This window comes from Acanthisitta chloris, unplaced genomic scaffold (assembly GCF_000695815.1).
Source record: "Acanthisitta chloris isolate BGI_N310 unplaced genomic scaffold, ASM69581v1 scaffold20544, whole genome shotgun sequence".
Classification (NCBI taxonomy): Eukaryota; Metazoa; Chordata; class Aves; order Passeriformes; family Acanthisittidae; genus Acanthisitta; species Acanthisitta chloris.
The window spans coordinates 14,605-35,783 of NW_008670090.1; the positions used below are offsets into that span (position 1 = coordinate 14,605).

Genomic DNA, 21,179 nt, shown 5'->3' on the forward strand with positions numbered 1-21,179 from the left:
AGTGCCCAGCGTCGCTGCGGACAGACAGTGCCGGGCTCGGCTGAGCGAGATGCAAAGCGTCCTACTTACTGTGGCTGCTACAGGTCTGACCTCCTTGGATCATCTGACACCTGGTTTGGTAAGAGGTTGCTGCAAGATCTCAAACCCTCAAATTATGTGAGGTTTACACAGTTGCTTTGAAGTTAGTCCCTCCCTTCCATGTTTGTTTACTGCCTGGTGTGCCCACAGTGCCGGGCTCGGCTGAGCGAGATGCAAAGCGTCCTACTTACTGTGGCTGCTACAGGTCTGACCTCCTTGGATCATCTGACACCTGGTTTGGTAAGAGGTTGCTGCAAGATCTCAAACCCTCAAATTATGTGAGGTTTACACAGTTGCTTTGAAGTTAGTCCCTCCCTTCCATGTTTGTTTACTGCCTGGTGTGCCCTGTTGTCTGGATTGTGAAGGATGAATAGTCACAGAAAGGAAGCTGTCGGGTTAGTATAGATTTTATATTCCTCTTGGCTTTCTAAACGCGCATGGAGCTGTGCTTATCCCTGTTCCAGTGTCTGGGAATGTGCTGAGGATGTCCTGAGTGGGCTGAGGCTTTGACGGGTGAAGTTTTCGGTTTGTTTGTTTTGGGGCAGAGGAGAAGCAGAGATACCTTAGAGTCCCTTCTGAAGGAGTTGATGTTGTTTTTTCTTTCTAATATGCAGTTTCCTTTGAACTTACAGAAATCGCATGTGAAAAAAGAGGTACTTAATTAATACGGTATGTGTAGCTGCCTTGGTTTGGGGGTTTGGAGGCACTGACTCCCGTAAGGGAAGCACGCAGGGGGCACAGAGGCTGTGCCTGTGGGAATCCTTGGAGGACTTCTCTTCCGCGCTGTGGTCTCCAGTGTGCCAGCGGAACTGCCCCGCGCCGCTCCTCCTTTCCCAGCCTGGTAACTGCGCTGCCGCTGCCGTGTGGAGGGGAGGCCAGGGGGGTACAGACAGTCGATCCGGGGAGGTGTAAGGCATTTTCTGCTGGATTTTTCCCTGCTTTTGCATTTTCCCCGCAAATCTCTTAAGTCCTCCCTCTTGCTTTATGATCCCTGGTCAGTGCAACGGAACTGGCCCAGGCTTTTGGGAAGGAGAATCCCTGCACTTCTGACCATGTGGAGATTTAATAGCTAAATTGTAACAAGTACCACTGAATTAAATGACTAAAAAAGTGCTTTTTCAGAAGTTACTTTTAAGAGACAAACAGGAGGCCCACTCTGCCAGAGAGTACTGGTTTTATTGTGGTTTTTTTTTTGTTGTGGGTGGGTTTTTTTGTTTTGTTTGTTTGTTTTTGTGTGGGTTTTTATTGTTTTGTTTTATTTTGTTTTGTTTAGTTTCTAAGCCTGGTATTGCTCTTCATAGTTGCACAGCAAATGGAGAGATACATTCTCCCATCCCCACACTATGACATTCACTGGGCTCTGGCACTGTACCTGTTTCATACAGACATTGTCTTTTTGATTTTATTTTCATGACTTTGGTGTTTTCTGCCCATGTGAAATCTCATGAAAAGTTCTGCTTTTAGTTGTATTTTTATTTGCATGTGGGCAGAAAAATGAAGTAATTCCCAATTATAGTCCTAGCCAAGAGATCCATCTGTTCCCTACATTTTTAAATGGCAAATTAATCCTTAGCATACAACTCATCAAATGTCTTCTCTTCTATAATGTATGCTGCCTGAGATCACAGAAATGACAAATTTTCCCAGGCCTTCCATTTTAAGTAGTCCTTTACTCCAGAATAACAGCTCCCATTCCAGTTTTACAGAGCGCTTGTGTGCTTCTTCCAGTTGCTGGAGTTGGTCTAAAAAGCGGTATTAAAACCCCTCAAAATTATTATTCCCTTCATCTCTTTGGTGTTTCTTTGAAAGGCTGTAGAAGATTCTATTAAAATTTTAGAAGGGTGATTCTAAGATGTAAGGCTATAGAAATTCTCTTGGAAAAACATCCTTGATAAATGGACTTATTTTGGATGGAGAATAAGGGTCACTCTGTTTTCTTTTGGATTTTGCCCTTTGGACAATTGTAATCATTTTTAGAAGCACTAAACTTCCACAGCATTATCTGCCATAAAGAGAATTTCTATATTAAGCTTCACATGTTCCCAAATTTATTTAAGCAGCATTGTAGATCAGCTGTGTATCTTGGCATGCCTTCCATTGCAGCTCCCATCCCAGGAACAATTCTGTTTATAGGAGAGGATGCACCATTTCAAAACGGCTCCAAATCAGGAGAATCAACAAATGGTGTTTTGTGTAATGCTAAAAAAACCGGTGCCTTGGGGAGGAAGGAGGTAGGGCACGCATGTAGTGCCACGTTTGAGTATTTTTAAGACAAGGTGTGATGCTTTTCTAAAGCTCAGCAACAGAATTAACTCTGTGGGGCTGTTTGCTGTGATCTACCAACAGCTTTATGGTAAAAAATAACTACAATAACCTGGAGGTGAATCAGCACTGGTGCTTTTTCTTCCTTTTAGCATATGTCTGAGAAAAGCTTTTCTTCAGAAAGATTTGTTAATGCCACATGGTTTTAAAATTGTATTTGTGTTTATTCCCAGGAAATCATTTGACATGGCTTTTAAGGCAAAAGAAGTTGCTTTTTAATCCTCAAGTAAGTGTGTAGTAGCCTACTTGGATGCAGTGGTGGTTGCATTTTACACAGCATTTGGCTCTCCTGGCTCACAGACGGCTCTTGGAGCAGCGTTTTGGTGGTTTTTCCTAAGATGCAGAGTAGGTCCCTTCATGAGAGCAGCTGTTGTTGAGGAAACTGCCTTTAAATGTTGGACTTGGTATTTTGGAGCTCTTTGTAGCCTTGAGGATTCTATGTGGCTTTCTTGGTATTTTGAAAAGATCTGGCCTCCCTCAGCTGCCTGTGCTCGCTGATTCACTGAGTGACCTTGGGCAAAGCCCTTGGCTGCCTCTTACCTTGCTTTTCCATCTGCAATGCAGGGATGTTAAGGCATACCAGCCTCCCATGAATCTAGTGAAAACTGGGATTTTGCTTAAAGATTTCGTGTTCTCTGAGGTGTCAGTTGCAAAACACTAATTTAGAGCGTCTGCAGATAGCTACAAAAGCTGTTCACTGTAACAGTATTGTGCTGCTTTTGGCCACCTTTTGGCCACAGGGTTGAAAGCCAGTTTTCTTCTCGACCGAACATGCTGCTCCTGCTGTAGCAGTGAGTTCTGCTCCCGGTTTGCTTCTCAAAGCCACGGCCGTCACAGACTGATTGGTGCCTGGAGCAGCAGCTCTTCTGCAGGCACATCCCAGCGGCGCTGAAATAATCTGGCTGGTGGGAGAGTCTGGGGCGGCTGCAGCAGCACTTCTCCCCAGGGGTGTTGACCCAGGGCTTCCCTCGGTGAAGGTGGTACTAAACAGAGGCTCTGTGGGCTCGCCCATTCTCACACCCACCCTCTTTCTTCCCTCTTTGCATCAGTGGAAGTTTAATTGTGGGAAAGCTGTGCCGAAGCTGTGTCGGCTTTGTAGTTCACCCTCCAGGCCTCGATGACTTTAATCTTTCCCAGCGCCGAGCTCTGTCACCGCAGCCGTTTGCTGAGAAAGCATTTCTTCCAGCTTCCCGGAGTTTCTTTGTGAATGTGAGTGATCCCACTGTTCCCTGGGAGCATCTGTGTTTCAAAGAGCAGTGGCTGGGGAGACAGATAACTCCATCTGCTCCCAAATTCAACACCAAACCCATCCATGGCCGAGCCACCAGCTGGTGGGGAAGCAGAGGACTTGTGTAGTGTCTTCCCAGCAGTAGGAAGCTGTTGTTGCTGAGTCAGCTGTTTGCTCCTAGATAGGCCAATGTGTTTGTGACCAAGATTTTTTTTTCCCCTAGATTAATGTTTCTGATTCTTGCTGTACAGAGTTCAAGGCCGAGGACAGAGGGACGTAGGTTGAGAAGTGAGGTGGCAATACTGACTGTGGGCTGGGAACAGTCTCCTCAGCCAGACAGGGATTAATATAAACATACATATTTTTAGCAATCATAATGGATTACGTAGTTGCAGGGAAGAACTAAAAGGAGCCCAAGGCTGTCTGGGATCATGGTATTTTAGCATGTGGCTGTGGGGAAAGGTGGCTCTGGGGGTGGGAGCAGTCTGCTGTCCTTCTGAGCAACATCTCCATATTTTCTGTGATTCATTTCAGCCTTCATCAAAGATCAGGTGTCAGATATCAGGACTGAAAAATGACTGAAGTAAATATATTTGTGTATATTAATACATGGCCTGTCATGGAAATGAAAATGGGATGTTAATAAGTCACTCCCTTGATTTGGAGTAAATATGTAGTAAATACTACCCGGAGACTGTGTCTTCAAAAACTTAACTGGACAAAGACTGAAAAGCCACTGCAAACAGTGTGTGTTAGTTGGCCATCCAGAGGGCCCTGAGCTGTCATGGTTGTGTTGCTTTCCCGTGGCCTTTAAACATCATTTAATTGCATTTCTTTCAATTTAGGATTCCAGCCCTGCAGAAAGATCACTGAGGTCTCCTCTCTGGGCGTGTTAAGGCAGAACAGGTTAAAGGAAGAAGGGTGTCCTCGTTTCATTAGTCTGCAGTATTCACTGATCTTTCTTCAGAGCAGTAAATGGTGGTTTTACCTGGTCTATGCTTTCCGTGGCTGTTTTCTGCTTCCATGCAGCAGGTCTGGTCTCTTCCCCTCAGTGGATTGTTTTATCATAACTGTGTGCTGGTAAATACTTCAGAGTATGTGACATGCACAAACCAAAGTTCTTTGGGTGACAAGTTCTTAGCGGCTTGAACAGGTGCCAGGAATGTCCTGCAGTCACAGCCCGGCATGCTCCGCTCCGGAGGGACCCGGGGCCGGGCTGACAGGCAGAGGGTGATTGCAGTGAGGTGTAGCTCTGTGCTCCCTGGCTGGCATTCTCTGCCCTTTCTGCTTCTATCCTTGCTTCCAATGGAAGGTTTTGTTGTGAAATGGAGGAGTGAGGTTCAGGCTCCTTGTGGTTTGTGTGTGTGGGCTGAGCCCCCTCAGCTCTCACCTGCAAAATGCAGCAGCAACTTGTTACCTCTTGTGTCTTCATACAAACCAACCTCAGATGTGGGACGGGGTTTTCTGATAGCCTCAACCTTCAGGTTCATCAACTCCTTTTAACTAGGAAAAAACCCTCATAGTTATTATGATATGGTTTGGTGATTTAAGGGTGACAGTGCTAGGTGAATGGGTGGACTTAACGGTATCTTCCAACCTTGGTGATTCTGTGATTTCAGCAGGTGTGTGAAATGGCTTTTTCCTTACAAATGCCCTGATGTGGGGCAAATTGTGTGTACAGAAAAACTACCTGCAGCTCATTTGTATATTTAGATCAGTGTTGGAATCTGCTCTGACGAGGAGTTGCTCACCCTTTGCCTATACCTCTGGAATTTTCATTGTGGTTATTCCTGCCCATGGCAGGGGGTTGGGATGAGATGGTTTCTGAGGTCCCTTCCAGCCCAAACTCTCCTGGGGGTTCTGTGATTCCTCCCTGAGTGTTGCAGAACAGCCATCTGGATTGCTGGAGTAGCCTGGTGGTGTTGGAGTTCTGTGGGAATGGGTTACTGCAGTTCTTAGTAAGGAACATGTGACTTGATGTGCCTTTTTGACTTGCACATGCGTAGAGAACGGGGGAAATTCTGGTGAAATACCTTTCTAGGTTCATGTAGTATTTAGCAGGTCAGAAATAGCAGTCTGTAATAGCCCTGAGCTTATATTGTTTCAGTATATCATTTTTCATCCAGAGGACAAGAGTGTTTCATGGGCAAAGATCCTTTAATGTACAGCTCAGACAGAGTATGATGCAATTTTAAAGCTTTGTTTTTAAGCAGTTGCCATCAGATTTTTGCTGGGTGTTGGCTGGCAGCAATCAGGTTGTTTTAATTCTTCCCAAACAACACATTGGTACAGTCAGGATACTTGGAGCAATTTTCATGTGCTCTTTTCCCAGCTTCTAGAAATTTAACTGGCATTTTTTTCCAAAGCCTCTAATTTTAATTTATCTCAGGGATTTGTGTCTTCTGGATAGAGCTGATCATACAGCACTGTCACTGCTGGTGTTTTGTGCCTAGACATCATCTAGAGTGGCTTAACTCAGATCTGGAAAGGGAGGGACAAGGGAAAAAGCCCAAGGATTCCTGTTGCTTCCGTTTGGAGATGACTGTATGTTAACTTTGGATTTCCTGACCCGACTCAAGAATCTGCTGCTGCCATCAGCCATGAGAATGACGTGCCGTCAGGGATGGTGCCGCAGGAGCCTGTCCTCAACAGAGCTCTCTAGGAGATAATCTTCACTTGGTTATTCTGACAGGATGTTGAACACGAGCTGAGCTAGGAAGAGTTCCTGATTTTGGTTAATTTTGGCAGGGAAAAACCTGATTCTTCAGAATATTTCTGTAAAGCAATCCTGGATTGTTTACCAGGTCTGGTGAAACAGTTTTTGGAAGGCAGATATTAAAAAAAAAAAAAAGAATTAAAAAGTCTTAGCTGTTACTTTTTTCTGGCTGAAATTTGGCATAAAATATGAAAAGGGTTTCAACTGATTTTAGGTGCCTTCGTTTTTAGCTTGTTTCAGCAGAGGTTAGAATCGTGGAATCACAGAGTCATGGAATAGTTTGGGTGGGAAGGGACCTTATATACCATCTTGTTCCACTAGCCCAGGTTGCTCCAAGCACCATCCAATCTGGCCTTGGACACTTCCAGGGATGGGGCAGCCTCAACCTCTCTGGCAACGATAGGTTGGTTTGGTTGTGTTCGGTTTCACGCGGCCGTCAGCTGAGCCGCAGCACGCGCTGGTGCCTCTCTGTGCTTTATCCTCCGCGACGGCCGCAGTGTTTCCCACCCGCCGCTTGTGGGGAGTCCCCAGCCCTGCAGCTGACTCACCCGTCTCAAATCAATTGGCAGAAATGACAATTGTTCTACATTTTCAAACTGCAGAAGGGTGTGGGGCAGGTTGTGAGATCCCTTGATTCAGCGGCACTGCCATTGACGGGAAGCAGCAGGTCTCCCGTTCCATTGATGGGCTCAGAGCCTCTCTTTTATCTCCTTTTTGTGGGAACAAAGAGAGCGTCTGGCTTTGTGTTCTGTGCTCAGGGCTTTCATTTTTCATGCATAAACCGAGCGTGCCTTCATCCTTACTAGACCTGCGAACTGTAATTGCTTGAAAATGAGATCTTTCTGTGGAAATGAGGAGCAGTTATGTGGGATACCAGGATTTGAAATACCATCTTTGCACTTAAAACCGGGGAAAGGAAAATTCCATGTGCTGAATTAGCTGCAGCCTGCTGAGACCAGGAGTTGGACTTGATGATCCTCGTGGATCCCTTCCAGCTCAGGGTATTCCACAATTCTATGATTCAGGCATATCTGGGATCTCAAGCCCGTTGCTAGATTCTTACGTATTGAATCTTTGGGACTCATCCCATATGAATAAAATTTAGACTGGATTACGAGTAGATTTAGTCTTGATTAATGGTAAATAGATACATAGATAAACACCGTCAGTTCTGAATAGATTTTATCTTGATTGATGGAAAATAGAAACAGAAATAGTGTAAGAACACACATCCCGATACACTCCTAGGCAATTACAGAATGTGGATAAATATTTTTAAAGGGCTTGTAAACTACACTTGTAATAAACCATGTGTAAGGGAAGGATTTTCTGTCCACCTCCTAGTTAAAGTGAGATGGTGTAGCTCTGTTTTTCTGTCTGAGTTTACCAACACTAAAATCAAAAATCTCAGTTCTACAATGCTGGAATGCCGTGGTGTGAAACTGATTTTGGGAGTGTCTGGGCTGGACGAAAGAGCATCTGAAATCCTGGTTAAAAGCTAAAACTCTTCCCAAGCGAGCCTGTCTCCTCAGGAGAAGGGCAACCCCCCAAGGAGATGACTGGAGCCGGGATGTTTAGGGAGGCAGTTCCCAGTGCGGCTCCTGCTCGGCACAGCGCGTGTGTTGTGACAGCTCAGGAGATTAGTTTTTCCGAGTGCTGGCATTCTGCTCCGCTGAGTTTACAGAGATGTTGAAGAGCAGGTTTTCCTGTGTTGGGAAAAGGCTGTGTGCCAGAGCACACTCTGCTTCTGGAAAAAATCATCCCAGGTTTAGTGCTGGTAGCAGAAGCACAAAATGAAGCTACAAAGCTATTTTTGCCCCAAGACTATTGAAACTTCAGATATTTTGAAGGAGGAGGAGGTTGTCAGAGCTGTTGCTTTAACCTGTTATATTCCCATGTTCAAATTTCCCTGGCTTGTTGTAAAAGCTTTATGAACCAACTTTTGCCAGAAAAATTTTTAATAACTTATTTTCTACAAGTTGGCAACGAGTTGTCATTTTCAAAATTACTCACAGGGAAAAGCAAAGCCATATTCTCATTTTAATATTCTGGGAACATGTCCTTGAGCAGCTTTTGGGCTTCAGTTCTGTGTTTCAGTTTTTAAAGCTGAAAGAGTTGTGTTTTGCTGCTCGAGACTCCACATAATTCCCTGTCAGATGCTTTATTTTGATCGTGCTGTGAGCTATAACTGGGTGACATGGCAACTATAATTAACTCTTCCGTCATCTTCCCATTCACAGAGCATCAAACCTTTGACTTACTTTTGAATTATTATATCCATGTTTCTTCAACTGGAAAAGTGATGGGGATTTCCCTAAAGAAAGGGGAATTGTTCTTGCTATCAGGTTTTTTTCCCTTTCTAAAAATAGTCAGGAAATAATGACTTTTTTTTCCTGGAATGTCTCAGTAAGTCGTGCTTTGCTTAGGGACATGGATCCCTAAGACTGCCTGGGGAAGTAGAAGTTAGCAGCATGACCCTTGTGTCCCAAAGTCGCATGGAATTCAGGCTCCTCTGTAGAATTTATCACCCTGTTCCACTGCTGTTTCATTGCTTGGATCTCTTAGAGTATTACCCTGAGATAATATCTTTTCCCGGTGGAATGCCGTGTTTTTAACAGTATGTTCCATATTTTAAACATCCTCATAAAAAAACCTGCTAAAAATATTCCCATTTTAAAGCGCTGCTTAAACAGAAATTCAGCACTGCCTCTTGCTTGAAGGATACAATCTCAGCACAGCAGATTTTAAAGGCTTTAGGAGTGTGTAGTTGGTCATAATACTGTAAGAAGGGAGAGTAAAAATGTGCACAGGGCAGAGGCTTCTGCAGCCCTAAAATAATATTTTAGCTTTCCCCAGGGGCTGGTGAAGCATGTGGAGCTGCTGTCGCCTTGGGAATTACTTTCAGCTTCTCCCCACACACTTTCTCTGCCCTATATTTGTGTATGTAGAGACGTTTTTCTATTCTTTGCCAATTTATTTCATTGTAGCAGGCAATGGCTTATGTTGTGCCTGGAGTCTACTGAAAGCCTGTTCACGTGGGGCCACGTTTGTCCTCCTTTTCCCAACATGCTTTAGAGAAGAACTTCAATTTAATGAGGGCTTGACATGATGTAGCAGAAAGGTAGAAGGCAGAGGGAATGGGATAAAGATGAGGAGGGAATTGCAGTACGCTTCACTGTGAGTGATCAAATAGTTCATTAATGAAGAGGGCATGAAAGGAGAGTGCACAGGTGAGGCAGAAATAAAAGGCAGTTTACAAATTTAGCTGAAAACCGAGGCTGTGAAGTGGCATCTTGATAACAGGAGAAACACAAGGGACTGTAGATTGGAAGTGAAATATTACTGTTCTGTATGAACCAGGAGGTTGGGTGGTGCAGGGTGACTCTGCTAGGTGAGCATGTCGCAGTGCCTGCCTTGGAGGAGGAGGGCAGGAGGAAGGATTCAGCTTTTCACTCCGTTCCTGGCATGGCTTTATTCTCTCTCCTCTCCCAAACCGTTACTGAACTTCCTCCTCTGGGGCCGGAGGAGTAGGAGGAGAGTGTGTGGGAAAGGCACCAACATGTGAAGCAGCTCGATGGGATGGGAGGGTTGTAATGAGGGGGTGAGACTAGGAGGAGAGTTTCTCATACTTATTATTACTTCTGCATTTTTGACCTTTTCTGTTGGGTTTTATTTTGGTCTGGTGTGTTTTTATATCCTCCTCGGATTGTTTGCAAGTATTTTGGGACAGAGACTGCCTTCCTTTCTGAGCTTCCAAATGTAATGGGGACAGAGCCCAGGGGCTTTTGGGAATGTGCCACAGCTCTCATTACACCAAGATGTTCAGAAAGAAAACCAGGTTTTTGTAATGTTTGAAGAAAAACACCCACAAAAAATAGTAGTAGAGCTCACAAACACAAATCAGGGAAATGGTTAGAAGCCTGAAATGATTTCCCAGAGAAAAGAAGTGGAAATGTAAAGTGTTTTAATAGCAAGAGGGTTTGTAAGAAGCCTATGAAATATTTGAGATAAGAAAAAGATAAACTTGCTTATAGTGTTTGTAATCAAGCAGCAAATTTCAGGCTGACGGGGTTATTTTAGTACGTGGCACATCTACCCCCTTCCAGCCTCCAAGTTAAAATTCCAGCAGAAGTTTTTTGAAGGCTGCTCGTGTAATGGAGAATGAGAGTCTCTGGGGTTATGTCAGACAAAATTATTTTTAGCCATGTTCTAAGCCCTCATGCCTCAGGGAAGAAATGAGCCACTGAAGCCGGATGACGTGTCCCCACTGGGCAAGCTTTAATAGCATTATTCTCTGTACTTCTGCCTCTCCTCGAAACATTGAATGATCTGCACTGACAGGAGTCATGGATTGGATTGACTCCCTCGATGATCTCCTATGTAAATCCTCTTCTGTCGTAATTATTGTTTATAAAAGCCTTTCTTGGGTCTGAATTCTTCATACCCTGAAGCTGGAGGTTGAGTCTGGGCCTGGACATAGTGATTGCTAGTTTGTCGAGAAGCCCAGTTTGGTTTGGGTTGGGAGGGACCTTAAAGATCATCTAGTTCTGCCCCCCTGCCATGGACAGGGACACAGGCGTTTCCATCTACCCAGGTTATTCCTGAGTAGTTGATCAAAAACTCACCACGATTTTCATGCATGAGGTCTTTGTCTCATCAGATCTTTTTGAAAAAGATGCCTGAGAGCACAGTAATATTTCTTTTCCGTATGTGAGAGCATTGGGAGGGATTTTTAGGCTTGGGCCGATGTGTGTACCCTGCACTCTTCCCACCCAGCTCCTGAGCGGCTCCAGCATAGCATTGCGCTTAATTAAATCTCTGCCGTTGTCATGGCACGTAACAGGATCTTGCTGACATTTTACCCGTGTTCTGCTTCCCTGCCTGTCTCCTCTGAGTGCTTTGGAGGAGAATCTTTGTAGAATTGCTCTGAAGTCCTGTGAATAACTGGGTAGTGGCACAGAAACAGGATTTTCCGTGTCAGGCACAGAAGGGAGGAAGGCCTGTAGATGAGCAGGGACTCTGGTATTTTGCCTTTTAAATAAACCACCTACTTCCTCAGTCACTTGGGACCTCCATGCACTCACCTGTCATTCCCTCCTGCCACTCCCAGCAGTGACTCCAGCAGCAGCTCGAGCGACGAGTCCCCGGCACGGTCGGTGCAGTCGACAGCCGTCCCTGCGCCCGCGTCCCAGCTGCTCCCGTCGCTGGAGAAGGATGAACCCCGGAAAAGTTTTGGGATCAAGGTTCAAAATCTTCCGGTGCGCTCAACAGGTAAATTCACTTGGGAAAGGGAAGTAGGGGAAAAGGGGATGGGAAGCAGGTTAGGGATGGGTTAAATATAACCTGTATTGAGTCTTTGACACGGCAGCCATGTGTTGCCTTTGAGGACTGGATTTTCTTCCTGCTTCTGCCTCAGTTCCTGTGTGACAGTGGGAAAACTGCTTAATTAGTGACCATCTGTGAGAAATCCTGCTGATCCCAGCTCTGAGTCTTAGACACTCCCAGCTCCTGGAGCTGGCGCTTCCAAACAGTAACATGGGTTTTCCTGGGAAAAACACCGAAAAATCTCTATTTTTTCATTTAAAACCTGTACTGTTTATTCTCACCTTGCTTCAGTTTTCTTTTTAATCCCAAAGGTTCAGGGTTTTCTGTGTCAGTTTGAGTGTTTTAAAAAACCCCATAACATGTCTGTAATGGCAGTCGATCTTGCATGGAAAATAATGCAGGAAACAATGTGCTAAGGAGCACCTGTGATCGCTTGCTGTTCCCTGTGCTGAGTGCAGCAGAGATCCCACAGAAAACAACAGCATGGGATGACCTGTAAAACAGTTGTAACAGAATTCATGGGTGCAAAAGCACTGGCTGAGCTGAAATAAGGTGTTAACTCTGTGAGCAGTGTACCTTACATGTTGATATGCTTTCTATAGATTTTATTTCTGTCCTGTTCCTTGGGAGGATGCGATGTCAAGGTCAATACCCCACAGATCCCAGGCAGGCTGTGTGGTCCTGAGTCAGATTCTGCAAAATCTGATGAATCTACCTGGTTATATTTCTGAATTGACTGAACTGAAATCTGTGTAACCTCAATCTCCTTTCCAGATGCCTCATCCCAGCTTTGGAAAACCTCTCTATGCAGTATCCCTATGGGACTATGAATCACTGTTTATTTCTTCACCTAGGACTGGGTGTCTCTTAGAAGCAATTACCATCCTCTGCCAGTTTGAGCAGTGTAAAACCTTGTGTGTGTAGTTTCTTGGGTTTAAAAATCCAGGCAAAGAGGACAATCAGCCAGAAACTGTGGACGCTGGCAAGATTAGTATCCCAGATTAAAAAGGGCACTCATGTGAGCACCAAGATCTGCATTACATGGGGCGAAGTCACACTTCAGAAGGAAATCGGAGTTCTTGCTGTCTTCCAAGTGCAACTAAGTTGATAAAAAATTGGTGTTTATAGTATTAACATTTATTTGTTGGTTTAGACACAAGCCTTAAAGATGGACTTTTCCATGAATTCAAGAAGTATGGAAAGGTGACGTCGGTGCAGATTCATGGGGCATCCGAGGAACGGTATGGCCTGGTGTTCTTCCGGCAGCAGGAGGACCAGGAAAAAGCACTAAATGCCTCAAAAGGAAAGCTTTTCTTCGGCATGCAGATTGAAGTCACGGCCTGGATAGGACCAGGTAAGGCCCATGCCCTTTTCACACAGGACGGGGAGCTCTGGGCATGGTCAAGGACTGTTGTAAAGAGGCAGAATAGGAATAGGGAATGTTAAAGCTGCCTTTGTGCAGAAATATATTTTAAAGAAAGTGGGAATTGCACCAGAATAACTTCCAGAGCAAGACTGGATGCTCTTAGGTCATACAGTGAGAGAGTTCCAGTCTTAACCTCAGAGAATGAAACCTGCCATCCTCCCACACAGTAGGATCTGCTGGAAGGAACATCATCTGCCATGTATCAGCAGAGCAGAAGCCAGTGGGTGGTGGAAACATAGCACCAAGTCCTCCCAGCCTGATTTTGTCTCCTCTTAATTAAACCAGCCAGCGATGGTTGCATTTTTGGGACTGTGGCAGCACAGACCACATGACTGCCCAGTGAGAGCTACAGCCCCACGCACGTGGTTGAGTTCTCAGTCTGTGGTTGTTTAAACTGCTTGTTTAGAAATTGATTGGTGAAAACAAACTCCTTCCATATGCTGTTCCCCATGTGTAGGGAGGCCTTGCTGCGATTTGTGCGTTGAAGCATTGGTACTTGTTAAAGGAGTAAATGTCCAGAGAAGCAGCTGGAGAATGCAGCTGCCTTTCACTTGAGGATGCTCAGATCCTGAGTGGAATACAGAGACTTTACATCACAGATGAGTAACAAGTGTGGTACTGGGTGTTTTTGTCAAAGACAGTGGTTACTCTCGTTCTGACTGGGAAGGAGACTTGAACAAACCAGCATGAACTGAAGCTACATGGAAAGCACCTCTGGGCATTACAAATTTCTTGCTCTCTTTTATTCTAGAAACAGAAAGTGAGAATGAATTTCGTCCTTTAGATGAAAGAATAGATGAGTTTCACCCAAAAGCAACGAGAACTCTGTTCATTGGCAACCTGGAGAAAACAACCACCTACCATGACCTTCGCAACATCTTTCAGCGCTTCGGGGGAATAGTGGTATGTGATTTGTTTCCTGTTTAGGGTGCCACGGCCCCTTCTTTCTCTACAAACCTGTGAAATGCTGTGAGCAGTGGTAAATCATAGTGTCAACAACAGATAATTTAGTCATTCTAGAAAAATCTGAGTCATTCATCTCGCTGAAATATACCTGAAGCTTTCCGTTGCTTTCAGAGCTCAGCACACCTGTATTGAGGAGTAACTGAGAGGTTAAAACAGTCCTGGGAGCCTGACTGGGTTGCTGGGATGTAAACCTGACTGGTGTTATTTTCATGATGAATCAGTACAGCTGTGTGGATCTGAGTTTCCTGTTGATTTGTGGAACAAAGGGTTTGGAGGGTGCATATGGAAGCAGCCCCAGCTCCCACGGCCTGTACCCAGCACAAGGGAAGAGGAGCAGATGGATCAGTGACAGCGCTTGGGGGATTTGGGTTTTCGGCTGAGCAGATGTATCAGACAAGGTGCAGCAGCAGTCAGACCCGTGCCTCTCCCCACTCCCCAAATGTCATACCAATGTTGCATTTCCAAAAAAAGTAAAATAACTGTGCAGAGTCAGTTTCATTAATTGTCACAAGGACCTGGAGTGACAGGACAAGGGGGAATGGCTTCATCTGGACAGAGGGCAGGGGAAGATGAGAGAGATTAGGAGGAAGTTATTCCCTGTGAGGGTGGTGAGGCACTGGCACAGGTTGGACAGGGCTTGAAGCAGCCTGGGCTAGTGGAAGGTGTCTGTGCCCATGACAGGGTATGGAATGTGATGGGCTTTAAGGTCCATCCAACCCAAACCCTTCTGATATTCATTTATTATTCTGATTGAATCTGGGCTTTTGCAGTGATGGTTCATGTTCTCCCTCGTAGGTGTGGCTGCTCATGGACATGGTGTGCCTTGTTCACCCTGCTCCAGAGTATTTCACACATACCAGGAACTGCATACGTGCTCCCCACTGAAAAGAAGGGGAGATGTGCTTCCATCTATGATGTGGACAAACACAAAATCCTCATTTTATGATGTCTGGGATCCCCTGTGCATCCAGTCTCCTCTGTATCCTTGACATCAACACCTGATTTATGAATTTGTGCCATGTCTGAGGCTTAAATCCTCTTGCAGTGTTAGAGCAGCAGAGCTCTCCTGATAAAGATGCTTATCAGTGGTAGTGCACTGCCTTGTAAATTGGTTTTTGTGTGACGTGGTGCTGCCCTGTCAGCATTATTAATGGCTCTGAGTTGGGCTGCACTGCTGTCTCGCACAGTTTCCAGGAAAACTTGCAAGCTCAGGTGCAGAAAGGACCAGATTTCCAACCTTTCTGAGGGGTAATGAGCACAATAATGATATTTTATTTGCCTGTCAGAAGGAATTGCTTGCCCAGGATGACTGGTCAAGTGTAATTTGCTGTGGTTGCAATCGTGCTTCTTCAGACACTTGGAAGTGTAATTTCCTATTAGTATTCCACTTAAATCATTAAACCAAGGCTGTAGGGAGTCTAATAGTTGTGTAAATCTTCCTGTTTACTTCTGTTTTCCTAGATAAAGAGTTCGTGGGTGAGACCGTATCAAACTGCTGCCTTGTCCCTGAATTTATTAGCCATGAAATTAGCCTGTCCTGGCTGTTGGAACATTTGTGCTCAGCTCCGTGTGCTGGCGTGCAGTTCAGAAAGGCAGCTCCTGCTAGTCCCACAAATAAAACCAAACCCTCCACCTTCTATTTTCAGCGCAGAATGAATCATAATATCATGAGTTTGTTCAGAGGCTTTGGGTACATTTTCAATGCTAGTGCTGAGCTTGAGTGTTAACCAAATGTCAGCTCCAGGCCTGCTGGGTTCCTGAATCGATGGGAACCAGCTGTCACTGGGCTTCGAGAGCCTCTGGTGGCACTGGTGAATGAGCCCATGGTGGCTTGGGATCAAACAGCATCAGCCATAGAAGTTGAGTATCTTTTTGCCTTTGCCCTGAGCCAATCTGGTTCAAGAGATGTGTCCAGCATCAGTTTGTGTTTCTGGGAATCATGGATCATGTTTGTTTGGAAAAGAAACCCTGCTGTGCTCAGAGATGAGGATCAGAATAGGTTGTTTTCTCTTGAGCCTTTGTAAGCGAAAATTAATCTATGTTTCTTTGATTCTGAGTTGTCTGTTCTTGCTGGTTGATCAGGTCAGGCTTACTTGTGTGGGGTTGGATTTTAAATTGCGTGGCAGAGAGCTCTCCCCGCCTCAGTGAGGATTTGGTTTTGAGATATGGCACAACAGTGGCGTTTTTAACTGTCTGTTGCTGTTTAAATCCTCTCTCTGAAGAAAATATTAATTAAGGAGCTTGCTGTGCCATGTGTCTCTCAAAAAAAGTCCTCTTAGCTGGGATTGACACTGCTGACTGTCCTGTTGGGCCTGTTGCTGACCGTGTCGTTGTGTTTTGTGTTTGTCCCCAGGATATCGACATTAAGAAGGTGAACGGTGTCCCGCAGTACGCGTTCCTGCAGTACTGCGACATCGCGAGTGTGTGCAAAGCCATTAAGAAGATGGATGGGGAATATCTTGGAAATAACCGACTCAAGGTAAAGAAATCTACCTGTGGACTGTATCCTTCTAGGCTCTTCCCTTTATGGCATCGAGGGATGGTTTGCAGCAGGGTCCTTTATGGAAAGGAGGATGGTTTCTAATGTGAGGTCACATTAGAGCGTGATGTTTCCAGCCACCACCTAATTGGGATTGATCATCATCTTTGTTGGCTTTCTCAGCACAGAGCCTGGGGATGGAGCACTCGCAGACTGGCAGTCCCTGGCCTTGAAGGCCGCGTCTGGCGCGGCTGTGCTGGGAAGCCGGTCCACTCCCTGTAACACACAGAGGATGTCAGGCCCCAGAGCTGTCAGCCTGTCACTTGTCAGTGGCGTTCAAAGTGTTGTCAAACACTGTCTTTGTTTAAGCATGCAGAATTATTTCCATTAATTGCTGTTTGATTTTTGTCGTGCACCTGCGCAAGATGCTAATTTTAGAAAATCCATACAAACAACAGCTTTCTTCAAGTAACTCTTTAATTAGGCCAAATAACTTTAATTAGGCAGACTCTGTTCAGTGAGTTTAACCCTTGTGAATTGCACTGATCAAGTTTTACCATTTTGTGTCCAGCTGGGCTTTGGGAAGAGCATGCCTACGAATTGTGTGTGGCTAGATGGGCTGTCCACAAACGTTACGGATCAGTACCTGACGCGACATTTCTGCCGATATGGGCCTGTGGTCAAGGTAGGTATGAGGCCTTGGCATGTGGTTTCGAGTTGTTGCTGTCTTACTTTCTTCCCATCCTGTCCTTTTGACCCCCACTGTCCAGGGCTTTATAGCTCAGGTAGAACAATTCTCTCTGGGGTGGAATTTGGCTGACAGGGCTCTGTCTACGTAGAGCAGTCACTCCTGGGGTTTGAAAACAAACAAAAATAAGTGTTTTGAATGAGCCGAGATGCTGAGTATTGGAAACCATTCGTTGCTCTTGCGCAGTACAAAATTTCTTCAGATGTTTTAGCACTGTTAGCTGGAGGAACAGCAGTCTAATTATGTCATTACTCATACTTGGTAATTACATAATTAGACATAACTAGATTTTTTTCATCAGACCAAAAAAATGACTTTTTCAAAGCACTCAGGAGAGTCATGCTGCCAAAAGTACACGAAAGAAGAGTGAAAGTCACTGCTGGTGCAACACACCCGTGTCACAGGAGCATGTTCCCTGCCCTGCTGTGCACAGTGCAAATGACTTATCATGTGCTTAAACTTAAGCGTGTGAGTTGTCCTGTGTGTTCTTATCGGACATTGATGTGCTTAGAGTTAAGCAGTCTTCTCAGGATCAGGGTCTTACCTCCTCGAAGGACTTTTGTGGGTTTGTGTTGTAGCTTGTTGCTTGAATCATGAATTCATGCTGTTAAAGGAAGGGAATATTTGGTACTTGGGCGTTTAGCAGCTGGCGAGTGGTACTGCAGACTGATAACAGAAACTGGTTCCACTTTGGGGTTAAATGTTCCCTTTACCTTTTTTCCCCCCTAAAACATATTGGAAATTTTTGCAAAAAAAATTTGGAAGTAAACCAAGAGAAACTACAAATTTCAGTCACTAAAAAAAAGCATGAAAAGTAAAATACAGAAAAACAAAATAAAGGCATAATATACCTCAAGCCACAATATCCACAATTCAAAGCAGTCCCGTGTCCTTTTATTGTCTCTTCACTCCAATATGCCTCATCAGAAAAGCCTGGAAATTCACTTTGCTCAAAATTATTTCCTTCCTGGTATCCTCATGACTTAGGATTTTGTTGGGACTGACGTTAAGTCCTGTGGATGAGGCTCTTATTTGGTTTTTGTTTTGTTTTTTTGTTTTTTACAGGTGGTGTTTGACCGCTTAAAAGGCATGGCCCTGGTTCTCTACAATGAGATTGAATATGCACAAGCAGCTGTAAAAGAGACCAAGGGGAGGAAAATCGGTGGGAATAAAATTAAGGTGTGCAGAATGACCTCCAAACCAAAACAGGCAAAAAAAAAGAGAAACAAATTGTATTTAGACCTCACCCCTTAAATGTTGGCACTGCAGCCTGCCAGGCTCAAGGAATCCTTAGTGGGACACACATGTCCCAGATATCAAAGGCTTCAATTATTTTTGATACTCAGCTTACCAAGATGTCAGGGAATCTTGAGCTGTTACTTATAAAGCCTTTTCCAGTATTCTGCTGTTTGTTTCACTGAGCTTGTCTCTCTGAGTTCCTGAGTGTCACTGTCCGTGTTCCTGCCTCATTTACCCCAATCCAAGGCAAACGTTTGTCTGATTTCGTGTTGGAAATGGAAATCTGAGCATGTGAGGTCCTCTGGGATAACACATGGCTGCATTCCAGCTGCTCCATGCAGGTATCCAGGCTCGTGACCTGTGACTCATGGTGATCATGCCGTAGTTGTGGGGTGCAGCAACCTGAGCATGCAACCATAGAATCATGGAATGGTTTGGGTTGAAAGGGACCTCAAAGATAATCTCCTCCTTCCTTGTATAAATTGAAAAATAAAAATTAAAAGCAACACTTTAAAAACAGACAGAAAATACCTTTTTTTCCCTGGAGCAACACTTCACATTTACAGGGATATCTTGGATTTGGGTAAACGTGGTAATTCCTGTTCAACTGTCCATCAGTCCCACTAACTGCAGACGTGAGGTGTCAGCCAACCCTCTGAGTTACCTTCCTCCTCCTCCTTTCTTCTCTTCTGAAGAGGGGGCAGTGGTGTCACACATGATCTCAGCTGGTGTATCAGTTAGCAACACCCTCTCCCAGGGCTGGGAGTTGGATATCCTGTAGCTTCTAAGCGTGGTGGTGGGATGTAAGTCACCTTTATATGTAGGAAAACGTGGTCAGTTAAAAGTTTTGTGTCCTGTGTTTGTGGGTCTTGCTGCTTAGTGACTTTGGAATAAGCAACCCCCTCACTGTGTGTGTCTGTGCTCAACTGCTGTGATTACACACATGACTGGGCTGATTTAAAGAAGGAAAACTAAAATGTTAAAAACGTTGCAGTGTGTGGCAGACATGTAGTTAAATCCATTATAATCCTTAATTTTTTTGCATCGTCTGTACCATTAGTTTCTTAATATTGTCACTGACTCTTGGAGCAGCTGGCACAGGGAGCTGCAGCTCAGGAGGCTCAGTTCCTTCCCTGCTCTATAACCCCAGGCAAACACCACAGAGTCTGGAATAGATTCATCATGCTGACCCACTGTAGCACTGCCTGGAGATTAAAGGGACATTGGAACTGTCCTGGCCTTAAAAACATCAATACTGCAATAATAATGTATTTTTTTCCTGCTGCTTTGCTGACCCAGAAGCCTCTGGGCTGGCAGCTCCAACGACATAGTAAGAAGGTAGTTACACAGCTCCAGTTGAGAAAGATCTTTATTCCTGGGGATATGCAGGGCCAGAACTGAGTAGCATTTGACTTTTTTTTTGTTGAATATTATCTCCATTTTCAGTTCTGCTCTCACCTTGAGCCTGCAGCAGGCAGGAAAATGTTGGCAGAATGTGCCTGAACATGATTTCACCTTTATTTTCCAGGTGGACTTTGCAAATCGAGAGAGTCAGTTGGCATTTTATCATTCCATGGAGAAAACCGGTCAAGACATCAGAGACTTCTATGAGATGCTGGCAGAAAGGAGGCATGTATCAGTGGCTTTATTCAAGTTTTTGTTTTTCCAGCATCATCTTAAACAACCTTCTCAGAATCATCATCATCAAACACCATGTTACAGTCAGACTTTTTCAGGCCATAATTTGTAAACAAGCACTGTTTTTTATTTCTTTTAACTTTAAACTTATTTTTTAAAGTTTTATTAACAACATTTTAAGTGTTTTTTGCCTTTTCATTATTTTTTGGAACAAATTTAGGTGGCCAGGCTGAAACTGTGCAGCTTAGAGCAGACAGGATCTCACATGTCCTAGGTGTGGTTGGTTGCTGAGGTGGAGGTTTCAGCTGTCTGTGTGAGCTGTGTTTTAGTATCTGGTTTCTGTGGTAGGTCACCAGGACACAGTTGGGAATCATTCATCATGTCCTAGGAATGCAAAGGACAGCTTTATCTGTAACATGCCCTCGAGAGAAATGTGTGTGTTAGTGGGTGTATAGAGTCTGATAAACTGCTGCTTAGTCGTTCAGCAGAGAGCAAAATCTGATCCTCCACACCCCCCTTCAACAGTTTAATTTATTGACTTGACAAAGTAAGAAAATAGGAGTGAGGATGCATTTTTATTTTGCTGTTTATCTGGCATGAAAGCTGTGTGCTGTGTCGCTGCCCTCTGCAGCCTCTGGCACCACGGGGCCTGCCCATGTGGCACATGCTGTAGAGACTTGTGGTTGCCCTGCACGGACACTTACCCTGCAGACCTGGCACAGAAACACTCTGCATTTTGGGCTTTTTTACTTCACTGACTGAGAAAAACACTCGTGTTTTATTGCCTTCAGAGCCTGGTTCATTGTTAGGGCTCTGCTTTGCCCATGAGTCAGCCCAGCATGATGCCGATTGTCCCTGTAAGCTGGATAAATCCAATCTCTCTTTGCAGCAAAATAGATTGCTCTGACACAATGCAAAATGGCCAGATTTAAAGTGAGAAAGGTTTGGAAATTGACAATCAGGATTTGCATAATGGAAACACAAGTGTGCCTTCCCCAGGCCTTGCCAGATGTT

The 21,179-nt window shown here is 44.7% G+C and overlaps 1 protein-coding gene across 1 annotated transcript in view; it reads left to right on the plus strand.

Moving 5' to 3' along the window:
• SPEN (spen family transcriptional repressor) overlaps positions 1-21,179 on the plus strand; it is a gene marked incomplete at its 5' end in the record, with an annotated part of 46,387 nt that overhangs the window by 11,951 nt on the left and 13,257 nt on the right. Inside the window, 8 exon segments of the mRNA XM_009073557.1 lie at positions 1,777-1,808; positions 11,442-11,615; positions 12,823-13,023; positions 13,847-13,998; positions 16,415-16,540; positions 17,112-17,225; positions 18,354-18,467; positions 20,056-20,156. Coding sequence (XP_009071805.1) covers positions 1,777-1,808; positions 11,442-11,615; positions 12,823-13,023; positions 13,847-13,998; positions 16,415-16,540; positions 17,112-17,225; positions 18,354-18,467; positions 20,056-20,156 — 1,014 coding nt within the window.